The 19,671-nt window shown below is 34.9% G+C and overlaps 2 protein-coding genes across 3 annotated transcripts; one reads left to right on the forward strand and one right to left on the reverse strand.

Moving 5' to 3' along the window:
• Positions 1–220: 220 nt before the first annotated feature.
• LOC132271200 (uncharacterized) lies at positions 221–10,588 on the forward strand. The gene is made up of 8 exons (XM_059772506.1): positions 221–351; positions 446–555; positions 3,671–3,755; positions 5,695–5,813; positions 6,657–6,793; positions 9,131–9,278; positions 9,389–9,548; positions 9,950–10,588. Exons 3-8 carry the CDS (start codon positions 3,743–3,745, stop codon positions 10,036–10,038), a joined length of 666 nt encoding a protein of 221 aa, XP_059628489.1. The 5' UTR covers positions 221–351; positions 446–555; positions 3,671–3,742; the 3' UTR covers positions 10,039–10,588.
• A 929-nt stretch (positions 10,589–11,517) lies between these two features.
• On the reverse strand, positions 11,518–19,560 carry LOC132271201 (uncharacterized). 2 transcript variants are annotated; one of them, XM_059772507.1, is made up of 7 exons: positions 19,211–19,560; positions 16,917–17,026; positions 14,472–14,683; positions 14,282–14,373; positions 12,642–12,744; positions 12,332–12,474; positions 11,518–12,029 (listed from the first exon to the last, which is right to left on the reverse strand). In XM_059772507.1, the coding sequence occupies exons 1-7, from the start codon at positions 19,457–19,459 to the stop codon at positions 11,931–11,933; spliced, it is 1,008 nt and encodes a 335-aa protein (XP_059628490.1). In that variant the 5' UTR covers positions 19,460–19,560; the 3' UTR covers positions 11,518–11,930. The 2 variants fall into 2 exon arrangements, with proteins under 2 accessions (XP_059628490.1, XP_059628491.1); XM_059772508.1 differs by lacking the exon at positions 11,518–12,029 and adding an exon at positions 13,868–13,934 and having other exon boundaries at positions 12,335–12,474.
• Between the last annotated feature and the right edge of the window lie 111 nt (positions 19,561–19,671).

Raw genomic sequence — 19,671 nt, forward strand, 5'->3', positions numbered from 1 at the left:
CTACTGTTAGCTCAATATATACCCTTAAATTAGTTCAACATATATCCTTAAATTATCACGACACAATTATAATACCCACATAAAACCCACATTAATTATTGATCTTAGCCCGAGACCCGCAACCATTCCGATATGAACATGATCGCCACGTGTCAGCATCCAGATGACAAATGTACGAATCGGGTCAACAAAAGAATCCGCGAAAGTTAAAACCCAATGTATACACACACTGTACGTATACACACATTTGGTATGTTCACCGCACTGCCTACAGTTTCTCTCTCCTCTCTTCTAGAATTCTCCACGCCCTACGCAGCAGCCGCATAGCGGTCGTTATCTCTCCTCGTCCAGGTCCGATTTTCTTCTTCTTCTTCACTCCAACAAAAATCCCTATATATGCATATATATATATATGTATATGTAGTCTAATTTTGATGAATTGCAGATCTAACGCGTTTACAACTACATAAATTGCTCAATTGTTTCCGTGGGATCGTTTTGGTGTGGAATTGGAAATAGTTGACCAGAAGGACAACAAAATCGCCTGTTTACAGTGTGAGTGCATTATTTCTACTACAGAACAAACTCTGAATTTATTTGAATTGATGTTGTTGTATGGTTTTGTATTTTGTCTGTTAATTTCTCTTTTGAGATATAAATTTACTTGGTATTTGGTGTGTAATCAGATAATTTTCTTACTGAGGTTGTTTTGTCCTTTGATTTTAGCGTGAAACTTGTTTGCTTCAAATTGATGAACTTTTAGGAATTGGTCATAGCTTTTGTTAGAGAAGAAATGGAGTGGGGTTTTGAGATTTTAGACCATTTATTCTGATTGAATGAAAATTTTAGCTGAACTTTATAGATGTCTCGTGTATATGGGGTTTTCTTATTAGTGATAAAAGTCGGTGTCCAGAAAAGATAGATTCTCAAAATTGATGAACGAAGAAAACATAAGATTTTTACTTTCCTATAGATATTGAAAACGAAGAAATTCTAGTTGTACTTCAATAATCCCTAGTTTCGGAAGAAATACTACAGTGCCTTGTTTGTGAGCGTTGATAATATAAACACTTCATTTAATATATTCTCTTTTACAGTTTAAGCTTCTAGATGAGTTGGTTGTTGACAATGAAAAAGCAAAAGGAGAATTGTCAGCTCCAAGCAGAGTTGCTTTGCTTTGAGAGCTGAAGGCCTGAATGGTCAGTGGCTGGTTTTATGCAAGTGTAGTAGATACAAAAGTGCAATGGGTTAGAGGGACAATTTGTGTGACAATCAGGCTTCTGAGTTTGACAAAATAGTGACACTGATTGGATATCAAATACGTTTTATAAGATATTAAAATCAGAAATTTGTGTACTATATAGCGTGGTTCATCATTGCTTTTAACTGTTTATTACACGAGCACGTGTGAAACAAAATATGAGCTACTGGCAGCTTGTTAAAAAAGTAGTTTGCTGGACTACACAAGGATTAACCAGCAACAATCGCCCAATTCTATATCTCTATTGTCGTCACTTAAACGCTGCTCTATCCCCGAATGGAGCCATGCCAATTGAGCTAGGTAGTTGATGGTCCCATTCAGTTAACCTTCCCACATCATTAATCTCATTTTTCTATTGTGTTCCTGTTCCCCCCCAAAAAAAAACTCACGAGTTGTCAAAGCCTTGTGGTTTTTAAGAACAATGGCGTTAGCATGTGACATCTCTGGTTCTATATATGATACAAGTAACTCTGTGCTCTGTACAGGAAATAAAAGCAGAATATGTATGAATCGTCTCACATGTTTAATATTCTTTTAGTGGTTTTCCTAGAGATCCTCCCTATTAATGCAGCTTTCATTTCATATATTGCTGGAGTCTTATTTGATAAGTCTTATAAATATAAGTATACAGTGTTAGTGATGTGACTTGGCTTGAATTGCTTAGTATTGCAACTTAAAGCCGAAATCCATTCACATGTTTAATAATCTTTTAGTGGTTTTCCTAGAGATCCTCACTATTAGTCCAGCTTTCATTTCATATATTGCTGGAGTTTTATTTAATAAGTCTTATAAATATAATTATACAGTGTTTAGTGATGTGACTTGGCTTGAATTGCCTAGTATTGCAACTAGAAGCCGAAATCAGAACCTATTTTCTTCTTTCCTCTAGGGTAATATTCATTTACAGGCCTATAAAAAAATCAGATTTGTATATAGTCAAGTGATTTTTTTTTTTTTTTTCCATCAATTTGTTATGAGAAATTACAATTTGATCTAATCATGAGATGAATCTCTTCGACCTTAATTCATATCTGATTTATTTTATTGATAAGTAATCCTGATCTGATTTATTAAGTGTGAGATGTTTAGTCCCATACTCCAATAAAAAAAAAATGATACGTTGGTAATGGAAAAGAAAAAGAAAGAAACCAGAATAGAAGAACAACGTATCAATATCTATGTAACAATATCATCTTAATGCGTACTTTTCGTTCCCACGAGTGAAATAGCTATAAAGGGTCTCCAATTGAGCATCAACAGAATTTAATTCTCAATACTAAAATGCTTAGGAGTTAGGAAGCATAGGCTTCCAAATTTGCTCCACTCTCCAGAAAAAACAAACAGAGACCGCAACAAGTTCTCATTATTGTAGGCAATTTGTAGAGATCTAAAACTTCATCCCTCCACCAAAAAAAGGAAGGGGGGGCCTAGTTTTCCTTCTTATTGCTTAACTTTCCGAAAAAGAAAGAAAAGATAAGCAAGCATGAGCAAAAAAAGATAAGCAAGCATGAGCTCCGCTCGTTTGCTAGCCATGCGTGACTTGAACAACTTGGTTCATTTGCGTCCCTACTCTTGATATATACTTCTTCCTCCTTATATATATATATATATATATATATATATATATATAATATTTTATTCCCTGATTTTTTTTAAAAAAAGTCATGCCCGGGTTGCAATTTTATGGAATACAATTTAGTTGGTGCAAGTAATTTTCAAGCTGATAAGAGAGTATTTGTGTTTATCAAACTGATGAGAGAGTATCTGTATTTATTAATCTCATAAGAGCTTTTTTCTTTATCAAACTGCTGGTAGTATGGTCTTTGTATCTTTTTTCCTAGGAGTCATGCTGTTAATTGCTATTTAAAAAATTTAGTTAACTGGTGTTGTGTGTGTAAGAAGATGGAGGAAACCGTAAATCACTTGCTTCTGCATTGTCCAGTGGCGAGAAATGTTTGGCTATGTTTTTAATTGTGTTTGGCATGTCTTGAGTGTTCCCAAGATCCACAGTGGATTTGATTGAGGCTTGGTGTCTAGTGGAAAGCCGAGCCAGGGATGTTTGGAGGACCATTCCCCTTTGTTTATGGTGGGGTTTGTGGAGCGAGAGGAATAGCAGATCCTTTGAGGGAGAGGAGACTCCTATTCGGGCTCTCAAATACAGTATTCTGTATACTTAATTCTTTTGGGTTATGGGCGTAATTGTAAATCTCTGGGGCATCTTTTGGATTTTGTGGATAGCTTAAAGCTATAGTTGTTGCCTTTCGCGTCTTGTTTATTCTTCTTTTATGTGCGCCCCCCTCTTGAGCGCCTTTTAGGAAATCTTACTTATCAAAAAAAAAAAAAAAAAAAAAAATTAGTTACCTTTGATTAATATCCAAACTTTACCATTTCACATCTCTGCACATGCAGGTTTACAATCATCTGTAAGGTAGCGCAAATATCTGAATTTCGAAATTCATTCAGATTACAGAGACAAATTAAATGGAGGATTGGGGTAATATTTCCTGGCCTTAGTTTTCAAATTACTGTTTTGGAATGTTAAAGAGTGTAATCACGCCTTTTATAAGATGTGTAAACTACATTTTCTGATTTAAAAGAAATACTATATAATGGTGGTTGCATTGTTTTATTTAGTAAGTTCACCTTAGAAAGGTGGGATGGTCTGTACAATTATAAGTTTGGAATTTGGAAGCTTCTATTTGTTGATATAATATGTATGTAATTCAAATGGCTTGAGACAGAGGAAAGTAGTTTTTATGTCTATTATTATATATTAAATGAAGCTTATCACGCATTGAAGTTGATTATAGAAAAGTCAAAAGCTACTAATGTTGGCACTCGTGCACAATATAGTACTGCTGATTATGGTTTTCATTGGGTTGTTTTTACTGGTTGATTAAGTTCATCAGCTGTAGCGAATACTGAGATTTTGGCAGCACTAAGCTGCTATCTGAGGCTTATAGATAATCATCTCGTGAAGGATTTGGATTATTTATTTGCTGTAACATATGTGGAACGTACTTGTTAACATGCATTTTCTTCTATCGTTTTTCATTAAGAAAGGATATTGTTCTCATCAGTTTAAAATATCTACCGTCTCAGTTGGGACACTTTTCTTTTTTTCTTCTTCATTTTTTGATAAGTACATGGGTTTGGGTGTCTTTTAGTTTTTTTAAAAAGATTATTTGAACAATCTAATATAATCTACTAATCACAGAGTATTTTTTTTGGTTCTCCCCTTTTTGAGTGTCTTTAATGATATCTTACTTGTCAAAAAAAGAAAAATCTACTAATCATGGAGCAATAGACCAAAAACAACTGGGTATATGTGGTTATTGTGATTTTATAAAAAAATATGCAGTAAATAGAGTGAACAATCTATTAATCACAGAGCAATCTACTAACCACAGCCACTTAATTAAATAAATAGTTATTATAGTGCCCATTATTGCATTTTTATGCATTTCAGTATCTTAATATTTATAACTAAATGCTTTGCTTGTTCATATATACCTCTGTCATAAAACAAGTGTCTTTGTGGAGATTCTAAGTTCGTAAGGGAGCATGTATTTAATGCATCTTTCCCTTTGAAAATTTTACATTCTTAAATTTGTGAAGTTTTCAAAATCTAAAAGTAATTTAGGAAAGTTTACATTGACTTTTCGGTAAAAAAAGACTTTTTTTTGGTGCATCTCAAAAAGGAAAGGTAAACATTAATTTTGGGATGTACTATGGAGGGATTATTCTTCTGTGTGGTGGAAGGCAGTTAGTTATAGTCCCATATGTAGATTCCTGGATAGATGAAGAGAACCCGATGTTTGGACCAGAATTGATGAAAATGATTACATGGATTGATGCTTTTGAATTTCCAATTTTGTGTCCTTTATTTTTGAAATGCTTTCAGGCAGAATGAACCTCCCTTGAGTTTACAAAAAAATTGGCTCTAGACTTTCTGAAATTTGCTTGCATCAATTAAAGGTTTAATAAAATACCATTTGGCTGCTTCCCCTCCCTCAATTCCGAATGAAGTCAATGAGTTTAAGATGTACTTATCTGGATTTGACATTAGTTTTTTTTTTTTGGGAAGGTAAAGCAATTCACTCACACACATTGCCTCCACTAAGGCTCGAACCTATGACCTCCCTTTGGGAAGTACGGGTTTGGTACCGCTGGGCCACTGGCCCCTTGGTAATTTGACGTTAGTTAACATTTCATTGCACATAAAATTATAATTTAGGGTCTCCCTATATTTAAACATGCGCAATGGAGTCGGTTTTTAAAAACACTGTCATGTCAGTGATGTCTATGGAAAAATGGTATTGTCTTTGTTGTCAAGGATTCTCCTAATCCTTCATTTTCTTCATCATGTTCTCTTTGTTAAATGTGGTGAAGTTTGTTAATTAATTTTGAGAAATAATCTGCAATTGTTTCAGAGGACGAGTCAATTCCACCTGTTATCCCAAAGGAGCAGCCGAAGAATAGATGGGATGATGAGGATGCAGATGACAATGATGTGAAAGAATCTTGGGAGGATGAAGATGATTCAGCTCCGGTAACGTTGATAATCTATCTTGTTTTGTTCAATTAGATGTGGAGATATTCTTGGTGAGGTTTTGGGGCCTATTCCCTCTACTAGATTATGCTGTTTCCGTTTTTTTTCTTGCTTTTGCTTTTCTTTACTGTTGTACTCACTGTTTACCCTGCTAGAGGCCCTTCTTTTTGAATTTTTCGTTAAAATTTTACTTTTTTCACTACCTAAACTTCTTGTGGTCTTTAAGTTTTTGTCCTGATGTCCTGAATACTTATTCATACCTAGATTTTTCCCTTGGTATTCAAATTTTGTTTTTAATATGGACTTGTTGCCAAGAAGTTTCAGCTGGCCTTTTATCAACAAATCATTATATTTTCCTTTTACCTTTGCAAAACTTTGAAATACCTGTCTCTTCTAATTTTAGTGCTCCATTTAGGTTATTTTAGACATCTTTTATTAAATAAATTCACATTACATCAACGATAAAAGAATCTTTGGAAGTTGCAACAAGGTATTTGCTTCATCAGTATTTTGAAATCCAATGAGGCAACTAACTATTGGTTGGACTATTCAATCAGGCCGTGCTCAGGAATTTATGGGGTGGAAATATCTTAAGGATTACACCCTTTTTGACGCTCTTTTATGAAAGTTATACATATCCAAAGTGAAATATTTCAAGGATTGTTGGACTTAAATTGTCAACGTGTTAGGTGCATTTTATTCGAAGAGTTTGGTATTGTGGGGCCTTGATGTTGAAACATCCCTGTAATTATAAACTGAGTGGCATGCAATATCCTGTGTGTTTGAGTAATTCTCTTTCCACTCTTAATGCATCATGTGTTACTTTTCATGTGATTTGATCAGGCGCCTGCAGCTGAACCTCCTGCTCAAAAGGTCCCCAAGAAGTCCGAGGCAAAAACTAGTGAAAAGAAAGGGAAAACAGTTGAAATAGCAAAGGAAGTGCCCCTAGATCCTGTAGCAGAAAAACTTCGTCAGCAAAGGTGAAACTTCAGCATCTTGTTTCTTCTAGTTTTTGGCTTGTTAACGTTTATATATTTGGACACGCTATCCTCTGAAGAGGGATGCTATGTCAATTACAGAAAGCATACGTCATATTGTCATTTAATGAACTGAACAACATAGAACAGAGGGAAACTATCTGCTGTTGGGAGTCATTAAGAGCTATATATATTTTCTATCTTGGAAAGGAGATGTGTACTCAGAAAGAGTGAGGGAAGCTGGAATAAAACAATTTCACAACTTACAGATTATGTTACATCAATTGAGAATTCCTCAAATAATGATTGGGAAGAAGACTCACTACATTGTATCATCTTATAAGAGAACTCGGTTTAATTTTATTTTTTTATTTTTGTGTTTGTGTGTGTGGATATGTGAAGTTAGTAAGAAACTCAATATAATTGGAGATTTGTTAACTCTCCACTTCTGACTAGCCAACAAAATTTTGATCCCATGCATCTGTTTAGCTTGAAGTTCACAAAAGCGAAGAAAATTGAAATCATCTTTAGCATGGATCAAGCAACACAAAAGTTGAAAATAAAATTAATATAGAAGATGCACTATGAGTGTAAGTAGATGATATTGGATCGGTTTGCACATTTCTATGATGAAATTCTTCATTCTAATTAATGGATTATTTTCAGGATCTTTTGGGAGTTTGTGATGTTTCCAACACGGGGCCATTATCAACCCCTGTAGTTTATCATAGTCATTATGGGTGGTTTTGCGGAGTATCTCACAAGACAGTGGAGGCAAGATGAATGGAGATTTGAACTTCAAGGTGTCTCATTTTTGTGTGCACACGTGTGTGTGGGTGGAAGATACCATTATTGGTTGAAGCAAAGCACTTGCTCTATCTGCAACGTGTTCTTTGTTTTGAGCTAGTCCCGAATTTGAAGAGTAATGTTAGGAAGGCACAAATGTTTCTTGTGGGTGAGGTTAGTTAGCTGCCTGTAGTTTACTTTTGACCATTAATATGATTCTGTTTGGGGGAGAGTGGTGGATAGTTATTAAAGGTGCAACACGCATTAAGACGCCAAGGTCTCCTAGAACTTAGGCGAAAATTGAATTGTGCAAGATGAAATGTGAGCTTGAGTGGTGGACGCTGTATAGATTCATACAGAATATCAGATTTCCAACAACAATTAAATGATGGATCATTTTCTGAATACAGTGTATATTATAACCACTTTTTTTATTTTTTATTTTTCTTGCTTGGTATATTATCACCACATTCACTGCAATTAAGAGTTAAGTTAATAACAGAACAGCTGCAGAAAATTGAGAAGAATACAGCAAAATTTCCACACTATCAAGCATGTACACTTCTTGAACCTTGCAAGCTGGTATCATTGTCTAAGACCTCTCAAGGAAGCAAAAAATTTGGCCAGTCTCCCATTAGCAGCACCGTGAACATGACTGTCAGGATGTCTGCCATAATCTTCACTTCTTACAGAATGGATTCTCTGCTTGATATATAGTTTGTAGATAACCTCTGGACTCTACTCAATCTAGAATTCACCACTCACATTACAGACTCATGCATGGAGTTCCGAATTAATTTTTTAAAAGTCAGTGCATGACATAGCTATGTTTTATGCATAAAATCTAGCAAAAATGCGGATGTTGAGATGGATGTGTGGCACGACTAGAAAGGATGGAATTAAACACATTCTTGAGATGGTTGAAGTAGCACCAATTGGAGAAAAAATGAGAGAAAATTTGGTTAAAGATGGTTTGGACATGTGCAAAAAGACTTTAAACTGCACCAGTTAGGCAGAGGGACATGATCCAGGTTAGGAAGGACTTGATAACATATGGTTTAACTGAGGCTATAGCCTGTAGCTAGATAGAGCGTAATGAAAAAATAGTATTCATGTAGCCAACCCCATGTACTTTTGGAAAAGGCTTTGTTTGTTGTTGTTGCTGTTATACATTTCCTTTTCATTGTATGCTTGGTTATAATTGGTTGACCAATATGCATGTTCAATACTCCATTTGGAATGTTGGACCGGTTATGGATATTATTTGTCATTCAAGTATTCCATGTCAAAATGGGACTGGTAAGAGGTGATTTCTACTTCATTAATGCGAATGAAATATTTCATTTTATAATCACCATTGTCCTCATTACTACTATTCGTACAAGTCAGAATCATAATTCTTTAAACAGTATGGTTTAATCACAACAAACTTAAGTGGTTGTGTTAAACTCGTTGGATAAAGGATCTTGTGGTTCAAAAATGTTTCATAGTGGCTTTTCGTGGCTTATTCTGGTAGACAATGAACTTTGTACTGTTTTTTCTGCCCCATTATAGGCTTGTGGAAGAAGCTGATTATAAAGCCACTGCTGAACTGTTCTCTAAGGGAGGAGATGAGAAGTCCCTTGATAATTTCATTCCCAAATCTGAAAGTGATTTCTTGGAGTATGCAGAGCTCATTTCTCATAAGCTCCGTCCATATGAGGTTTGTTGAATTTGCCCTTTTGTGTAGGGTGCCTGTGTGCGTGTTCATTTTTTGCTGAAATAAAAAACCGGTGCAAATTTGACTTGAGCTCAATTTACTTTTGAATGCAGAAAAGTTTCCATTATATTGGATTACTCAAGTCTGTAAATAGACTGTCAATGACTTCTCTGAAAGCCGCAGATGCAAAGGAGGTTGCCTCCTCTGTGACTGCAATTGCAAATGAAAAGCTAAAAGCAGAGAAGGAAGCCAATGCTGGTAAAAAGAAGACAGGTATCCGATGTTTGACTTCCCTGTTTGCTTATGTGTGAGAACTTGGTAATGGTTTAAAATCTTGTTTTATAGGTGAGCTGTGATCTTGAAAAGAAAAAAAAACAAGGAAGGAAAAAGGGTACATTTGAAATGCATGGATAGGGAGTAAAACCAAGGGAAGTATTAGAAATATCAACACACCGCAGTACATCTGCTACCCTATATGTGTGCACACACTCGCCTATGTGTGTATGCGCTTGTGCATGCAGTGTGTCATGATTTTTATTTGTGCCGCATGGCCCCATGCTTGTGATTTGCAAAGTTATTCTTTGGGATTTAATTATGGTAATTTTATGCTGTTCATCGATTTTTTAGCTAGCATCACAGGTGACCTTACTAGTGATGTGCGATCATTTTTGCAGCAAAGAAGAAACAGCTACTCGTTGATAAGCCTGATGATGAAGCGGTTGTTGCTGGCTATGATGATTTTGATGATTACGATTTTATGTGAGCATTTTGGTGTACGAGTTACCATCATGTCTAGATTTTTTCAAAAGAATTAGGATCTTGTGTTTACAACTTTAACAATGAGATGAATATCCTTCGGCCGGCTTTTCTGCTCCTGCTCCAAAAATTATGGACTTGATTGAGAGTGTCAATACTGCAGCTTGTTGAATAAAAAGATCTTTTAACGTTCCTCCTCGTTTGTTACAGTCAATTGCTGGTTTCAAATTTTTTGCCTACACGTCTGGACGCTTATTGATACAATCTTACTTGATCAATGAATATAAGGATCTGAGTTTGAATTTAACTTTGTTGTTCACTAGATTCTAGTTCGTAGTTTTCTTTCCTTTGCTTCCATGCACCGAAAAGAAAGAATTGTATTTGTTGCGTGAGTCTGAAATGTTCCTGTTGAAAATTGGGATGTTATACAAACGAGCAAAAGCTGCCATTTGCTTTGTGATAGCATCAACATTATGATGATAATGTCTGGAAGGACCAAATCTGGAATGTAGTTTTCTTTTTCTTTTATCTTATGGCAGGCTATATTTGCAATCCAAGTGGTGCTTCAATTTTCTCTCCATTTTTTATTATTATTATAAATCATGTATTGTATTTAAGTTTTAAAATCATTTCAAATCCCCACAATGTAAATTATAACTCGTCATTTCCTTTGGCATGGAGTGGATTTGTTTATTTATTTATTTTTATTTTTATCTTTATTATTATTATTCTTGAGGTGGAAACCAAGGATGGCTTTGGGGCAGGGATATCATTCCTCATCCCAACTCCCGTTTAATTATTTCACCGCATAACTGCTTCAAAATCTGTTGGGTTTTTCAATGCAGTTCCATTCACATAATCGGTTCTCCAAAACCGCCCCAGACGGGACGTACCCCGCTGGAGTGGGGATTTTTATCATCCCTTTATGCGGCTCTTTTTTTTCACAAGACTTGATACATGAAACGAAATGAGGGTCAAGGTTTCTTCTTGTGTATATATGTGACCTATTTTAATAATATATCATAGTATGGAAGGATAGTTTAATAAATTTATTGTACATTCGAGGCTGGGCAACCCTCTCTAGAAACCACCCCAAACGGGGCGAGGTGGGAAATTTTGCCATCCCTAGGTGGGGTGTGAATTTATGTTTCTTACTTGAACAGAACAAATGAAAACATAGAATTCATATAGCTCACCCTAATTGGTCGTAAATAGTGAAATAAAAACATTGAAATTCATGTAGCCATCCCCAAATCAAATAATTAGAAAAAGACTCGATTACAAATAATTAGAAAAAGACTCGATTGCTGACTTCTTGTAGTATTAGTTTTTTTTCTCTCCCCTTTTGTGGGCCTCTTAAAACAAAATGGGTAAGTCGTCACACAGATTCGAGGAATGAATTTGGTTAACTGATTGTTGATATGCCTGGCCTAGAGAGAATCCTATAACACTGAGAATTTGCTGGCCGAGAGAGACTTGTTAGTTGTGTAACAAATAAGATCAAAAGCTTTTATCTCATATTTTTCACTTGTTAACTCTAATATTAGAACAAACAGTTTCTTTTACAAAATCAAGTGAAACAGTTTTTATTACAAAATGTCAAGAAATCAAGCAGCAAGACTAAGAAAGTTCTTCCGTCAAGCCTTGATCAATGAATGAGCGCAGTGATGAGAATTATAGTTATGAATTCAAATCTGCCACAATCGCCTCGACAGTGAAATTCCCTCTTTCCAACGAAGATTTGTTGTGAATCGATTCCGAATTGAAGAAAGTGAGAACATAGTTTTTTGAACCCCTTTACCAGTGGTAGCAGCTTGCATTTACTGTATTTGCTGATCATTCACAGGATTTCACCAATATACTGTTCTAGTTGGACCAACCACATTTTGGTGGACAACTTTATGTGGGTTTTTGAAACTTCCCGTGAACCCACACCCTCCGCATGCTCTTCCCATTCCGGCGATTCACGGTCTTCACACAACAATATTCTAGCTCAAGCTGCAAAAGTGCACACAGGATTATTCAGTAGTCAAAAGAAAATAACAAGGGTTCAGTGCTTCCACATCGAAAATGCTAGCAATTTGCGATTAGTTCACACATATCCCTTCCAATTGTTTTTGAAATGGATGGAAATTCAACTTAAACACAAACCAAAGTGTGATCAGTGATGTAACAACTAACGAGTCATCCCATGTAGAACTCTTAATTTGGATTACTAATGCGAAAGATGATTAGGTATTCCTATGGTAAGAACAAAGACGATTAGTTATCCCATAAAAAGCAAAATCAGAAATTAATACCTCGGTGAAGCCTGCACCTACAAATAAATCCCTCACAGTATCCAAACAGAAGAAATAAGAACGGGTTCCATCGGAACGCATGTACTCCCTGAACCCGACTCTTTTTTCTGGCTCAAATCGGAGCATGGTCATGTCATAAAGGCCTGTTTCATCAAACTTCATATTTTTTAGCACTTGCAGGACACGGTACAAAAATAGAGCAATAGGCAATATCTGAAAAGAATTGACTATGAATTTATAAACCGAAAGTCTTATGAATTTGAAGATTTTACATATCAAAACAATAACCCTTTCTTTGTTGTTTTATTACCATAATCCCTGAATAAGAGTAGGCCACCGGGTTTTAAAACAGAGAAGCACTCTGCGATAGCAGTTGGCATTCTGTGAAGTGGTACTGCTGATAGCGTGAATATCTGGTAAATCACAAATTAAAGATAAAATTCAGTATTCAAATTCAATTATATTACATACTTTGACATACTTGAGGCAGAAGTTTAGTAGTTTGTGAAGTTTTATTGATTAATCAAACAGTGATCAATTAAAAACAAGTTCTAAATATGCGCTAGATGTTTTTTGATGATTGTCATTTAGAATGTAAATAAATGGTGACTGTTCATCCTATTATGATGTTTAGAAGTCAACCATACAATATTTCAATTTCATCTAAACCAATATAAAGAGTAAACACAATAAAAAAGATGTCAGATTACAAGAATCAAGTGGTTAGACTCGTTTAATCAGGCTAGAAAAATGGGAAGTTGATCTGCAAAATACAAACCATCCCTGGAAGGGTACCAGTCATATTCTTACTTTTACACACCAAATGTGTCTCATTCCAGAACCTACTCAGAATAGCTCGTTCGAAAGCAGTTTAAATCCCCCTACCACCTTGCTCTTGTTAGAGGGGGAAAAAAAAAAAAAAAGAAGAAGAAGAATAAGAAAGAATGAAAGAAAGAAAAAGAAACACGAATCAAAGTTTGATTGTCAAATAGGCTAGAGAAATTGATACCCTGACAAGAAGTTTATAAAGTAAACTAGATCCGGAGAAGTTAGATAACACAGAAGTACATTCTACCCCTCAATTTATCTAGGATATACAAAATAAATAAGAAAATCCTCAATTGCAGTTTATTGCTTCAACTTTAACATATTAACATATTACTACTACAAGTACAAGTACATTATACCCCTCATATCTATGACATACAAAATAAATAAGAAAAACCTCAACTACAGATTGTGTCTACTGCTTCTACTTCAACATATTACTACTACACGAGGAGAAACTTGAGAGGTTGTCAAGTTTGTCAGTTGTTTTCCAAAGGGAAATCTCAGTTGGTATGCAATCTAGTGATTTGTAACATTTGCACAAGGTGACAAGAAAGCCAAAAATTTGAAACAACTCCATTAGCCAACATGATCAGACAATATGAGGATGCAAAAGTCAATATAATATATACGACCTAAACAAAAAAAGTGACCAATGCAAAAATGAGAAGAACCAAATTGAAGCAATTATTGGCCAATGAAGCTTACATGGGGATTTTTGGATACCCATCTGATGTATTACGCAGACTGGAAATAGCCAACAAGAAGATTCACCCTAAAAGGCAACAAAGATGAGTACTTTCTACCAGACCACATTATCGACCATCATATCTAATTTTCTAAGGAGAAAAAAAATGAGTTTACTTAGCTGTTCTCACAAAATTAATGATAAAGCTAAAAGGTGATTGAGAGTTTTATGAAAGAATAATTAATCCATTCTATCACCCAAACTCTCAATTACACATAGAATAGATTAATTATTCTTTCATAAAATGCATTGCAGATGTTGATTGAAATCTTAAAATTTCTTCTTGAACATTTTAGAAAACCAATACAAATAAGTAAAAATCCGGATGTAATATGACACATGAAGACTGATTCTAGGTAAAGAGTAGCACGTACTAAGGTAATAAAATCCACCCCACCCATGCAGCAGTAATTGCCCTCTGAGGAGAAAAAATCATTTAAGTCATTCCTCATCTTGTCGCTAAAATCTGGAGAAGCAAAAGGAAACCTGAGTTCATATTTTCTCCGGGAAACATGATATTTTACACAAAATTGACACAAAAACAAATGAATACGTAGAGTCAACCTGAAAAACAATTGTGCCCTTTCTTTGAAAAAATTTCTTGGCAAAGATTGCAGGCCAGCCACTTTGGAAATCCACTTACAGAAAAATCACAATGAAATGTACGGAAACGATGTGAAACTGAGACTATATTAGTGGCATAAATAAGTTCTTTAGCCCTCTCAAGAGCCTCGGTGCTGCAATCACAGGCACAGACAATGATTCTCTCTTTGCCACTGCAACACAAGAATAAGTGTTCTGTAAGGATAACAGGCAATTGGCACAAGTGAAAAGATTAGTAGAACATAAAGACTTTTTTTTTTTTTTCTTCTTTTTTTTTCTTTTTTTTTGTTTTCTCACTAGATTATAATAGTGCATCCAATTTTATAATGAAAAGGAGCAGAACTTGGTCGTAAGAACTAAGAATTCTAAAGATTAAATAAATAAAAAATCTAAAAAAAAGAGAGAGAATCTAGAATCCAATGCTCAATTGGGGCATCTATCTCCCATGTTAGTCTTCTAAGTAGTTACTCCTCTATTTTCTGAATACTTTTCCAAGGCTGAATTTGTCATCCTTGGAGGATAAACATTCCCAACCACAGAAAGAAACAAGATCGCACAAGCCTTAAGAGATTGAATTTTTTCCATATAATCATATTATAGAGGGGTTACCTACCACCATAAAGTAGAAAGGTGCAATTAATCAATATTGACGGGTAACCTTCCACCATATATTAGAGAGATAGATCTGGAACCTCATCAGTAACCCTAATAACTCCACTTCTACGGAACCGTCCGCTTCTGGCTTTAAGGGAAATTCACATATACATGGCTCAACTGGTCTACAAACATAACCCCTATGCCAGATGACAAGTGTTGGTAGAAAACAACCATCGGAACTGACTGAAGAAGTGGAGAGTGAAATTCATAAACAACCGGGGATGTATAATTCTGAATCAAAAACCAATCTGGTGTCGAAAAAATCCAAATCCCAATTGTATCCGCTACAAACAAGTGAATTTTCAGCATTATCACCAGAAGCAAAATAATTTTATTTATGGGCATTCTGAACTATACTATCTGTATTTCATCCTAATAGAAATAAACATAAACTTATGCCATTCCTGAGGGCTAGACTCAGCCCAATAACCTCCAGCTATGAAACTAAACAGCCAATTTAATTATCAGAAGTAGCCTTTTTCCAAGAACAAGTTTCACGTAGAATAGAAATTGAAATACTTTCTTGTATGTGGCAGAGACTAGATCTGCAACTTGCTCTAAGGGAAAATAATAATTTCAATATGGTGCACATATTGGAACCAGAAAATTACTTCCCAACTATATAAATAATATATGCTTGAAAATATGTTCACACTGAGAATTTGTAGAAAGTGAGAGACAATATTTTCCCCATTCTTAAATCTAAAGTAGGAATTATTAGGAAAAAATGCAAACTGCAAGTTTGTTCTGCAAGTAGAAATAAGACCATATCTACTTCCTATAATCATTGGTTTTTCTAAACCAAACATCAATTAATTCACCTAACATAAAAGTATCAATTGATTCAGTAGTAGAACACTTTTCAAGTTGCATTAAGGATGAATATATCTTCTGCTTAGTAAGTAAAAAAGCAAACCAAGTGAAAAGAACATCCTAATATTGGATGAAATATGAATCCTCATTTCCCTCCTTTATAAGCACAAAGTTTGTGAGTTCTTCCATAGAAAAATTTACATCATGCTCTGATGGATAGAATTTTGAAGTTCATCTACAATGAAAATTTTTAACCCCTCAAATATTCTTGTTGAAATGCATTTTAGCATTCCAAACTGCATTCCTAATATAAGCATTTCACAACAACCTATGAACTCATGAATGAGAAAAGTTTAGCCATCAAGGTAAGCCTATTCATCACTATGGTGGGGGGAACAAAATTTAGTCATTTCCATTTCTTAGTTCTTACTAGTACTTGTAATTCAACTAAGTTGATATTTTCTGAGGCTACTCAAGTTTCAATTTCCATTTTTTGTTTTTACTCAAAATATCACCATGACATAGAAATACAATATTTTAACTGAAACTCTGGCATTTTGAGGATAAACAAATTTACAATCATGACCCACTACTTCCAAAACACATAAACAGAGAAACCAAATCTTATTATAAATCAGAAGAATCCTGAAAACTCCATCTAATCATAAATCTCTGCCACCAGATTAGATCCTTGGCTCTACATTACAGACTTATTCTAAACCATTATGACAATTAAAATTATGGAAAAAAGGGAGTCTCCAGATCATTAAATATGCACGTAAGAGTTAAGGGAGCACATGAAACTTGTATAAAATAAAGTTCAGTAGTAAATTAATATACAATTCAAAAGAGTTATTCCAAGAATCAGAAATTTAAAACTGACACTAGGTGGTTTTGTTTTTTTTTTTTTTTTGTAAAAAAAAGTTTTGGAATTACCGTAATATTGGCAAAGCAGTACTGCCATTACCACATCCCACCTCCAAAACCTTTGAATTTTCATCACAAGAAGCTAGCTCTGGAAATTCCTTCAAAAGATACCGTCTCTCCTGCACCCAGCAATCAATGTTCGGTAATGAGACATGCAAAATTTTAAACTGGGTTAGAAGGGGAAAATTAAAAAAAAAAAAAAAAAAAAAAAAAAAAAATCATATTTCTACAAAAGGAGCCATTGCTAGGTGCACTGGTACAAGTTCAGTGTGCCAAGCCTGAGATGGCAGCTGAGCCTGACGACAACCACTTTGTTCCTCCCAGCACCCTCATTAATGGGGTGCACACTTGCTAAAAACCTTCTTAACATTTCTATGGATTTCTTAAAACTCAAGCAAATATATGTATATAATTCACGTAAGTTGAAGTTCACTGATCTTGATTACTAGTTGCGCTTTAGGTATCATAGTATCATTGAAACACACACAAACAAAAGAAAAAGTAAAAGAAACTTGTTAGTATTAAACTAAGGGAAAGCTTAATCAGGTCAACTACTTATTTGAAAGAGTGCTTCAAACCCATGAAAATCTCCATCTTGTAATACGTAGAAGTGTTTCTGCCCTCTAAAGTTTCTCAAACTACTCAACGATCCCGCCCCATGCCACTTTAGCTTTCAAACTTGCTCTCAAAGTAAAACCAAGGCAAGATGAGAAATATTTCACATTTTGCAACAAATATTAACATGATAACATCAGCCCCTTATCATATCGAGATTAATCCAAATTTATTTTTAGAGCTGTATTTGCCTAGAGAAGACCTCTAGATGTAAGATCCTCCCACTTCTCCTTATACCTCTCACCTCATAAACTCCAATTCAATCGCCTTCCACCACTTCATCAATTACTCTGCTAAACCATTCCATCACAATTATAGAAAAGGGTAAAGCAGATCCCATTTCCTCAAACCAATTGAAATTTTAAAAGTAGCCACAAGGAACACCATGCACTAAGATAGGGAAAGAAACCATTTAAATACAAAACAGAATCCAGCTTCTTCACCATTCCCCCAATACAACCTTCTTAACATACACAAAGGGAAAGATTAATTCACAAAATCATAGGCCTTCTCCAATTCAAGTATAGTCACCCCATTGTTATATAGTAATAAAACAAGGACAATTATTTATTACAAGATTATTGACAAATATACATAGAAAGACTTCAGAATGAGAATTGAGACTAATAATTAGAACTAAAGTCTATAGAACCCCAAAGGAGCTAAGGTGAAAGTGACTTAAAAGAATATGCATGACAAGTCTTAGAATATAAGCACAAATAAGATGATTTACATATTATACTTAATTAATACTCCATGTACCGTTAATGGGTGTAAAGATTATAAAAAAAAATAGAGCTAAACGTCTTGGAATCAACAAGTATAACCCTTACAGAAGATGATATATGTGTTTTATACACGAAATGGTGGATGCGTTCCCAATTCACATACAAATGATGATGGGTATGTTCCTTACATGAGTAAAAGTATGTGTTCGTTACATGAGATGATAGCGAGTTTTTATTTATGAGACGAGGGATATGTTCCTTGTATTAGCTGATGGATGTGTTCCTTTACATGAGATAATGGAGGTATTCCAATATGAGGCAATGGATGGGTTCATTACACCATAAATTAGATTTGTTCTGTATTTCTTACTCAAAATCTAAGATGTGTTTCCTCACACAAGAAGTAAAACAATTAAGAGTACAAATTAGCTCCTCAAGACCCAAAAAAAATTGTAACACAGATTAATTTGTACTATTCTACATCAACATATGACTATGTTAGCAACTTACTTATAGATCCACAACTGATATTGAAACAAGGTATAATTCTTACATGTTAAACTATAAATTAGCTGAGCTATGAACCCACCCTTTATCATACCATTCCAAATCATGAACGAGCTGGAGCCTAATTGATGCATTGCCATAGATAATTCATCACTGTCTATTATGCTATTGAGACTTGATGGTGAGTTTTGAGATGTAATCATAGAGTTCGGATTTCATACCGATAATTTGTGATTTAAGCACTTCAATGCTAAACTGTAACATTATAATGGTTACCCAGTGAACCTATTATGATCAAATTCAAATGGGTAATCTACGGATGAGTGATTGATTGGTGATATTTCGAAAGAGACATAATGAAGTCATCGAAGCAACGCTTTCAGAGAACATTGAAATCCCATCAAAGATTGACAATTATAAATGTATAAATAATAGATATAGCATAAGAGGGACCTTGAAGAATTTGCCGGTGGAGTGACGAGTGTGGAAGTTGTCCCATGCCTGAGAGTCGTGAGAAGAGAGAGAGGGAGAGAATTGGATGGTCTCTGGTTGGGAAGAGAGTTGAAAGTGGTAGCGAAGGGAGGGGTCGTTCTCGATCTCTTCTCTGAGTTGGTCCCACTCGAAGTCCTTGGAGTGATACTCTGTTTCTGTGCTCATGGCTTTGGTTTTAGGTATGGTTGGGTTATGAAAAACGCAGCGCATGAGAACGAGGTGGATGCTTTTAGAAGGGAGAGAGAGACTTGTGTCTGAGCTAACCTCTTATCTCCTTTGTGTTTTTTAATTATTTTCAAGCATACCATGGTTTAGAATGAGACCAAAGATACACAATACATATATATATATATATATATATGAACTGGTTCATTTCCTGTATGTCGTTTCATTTTGCAAAATTATGATCTGTATAATCGGGT

The sequence above is a fragment of the Cornus florida genome, unplaced genomic scaffold (assembly GCF_030987335.1).
Source record: "Cornus florida cultivar Cherokee Brave unplaced genomic scaffold, ASM3098733v1 CherokeeBrave_3.0.0_Hap2_Chr08, whole genome shotgun sequence".
In the NCBI taxonomy this organism is placed as follows: Eukaryota; Viridiplantae; Streptophyta; class Magnoliopsida; order Cornales; family Cornaceae; genus Cornus; species Cornus florida.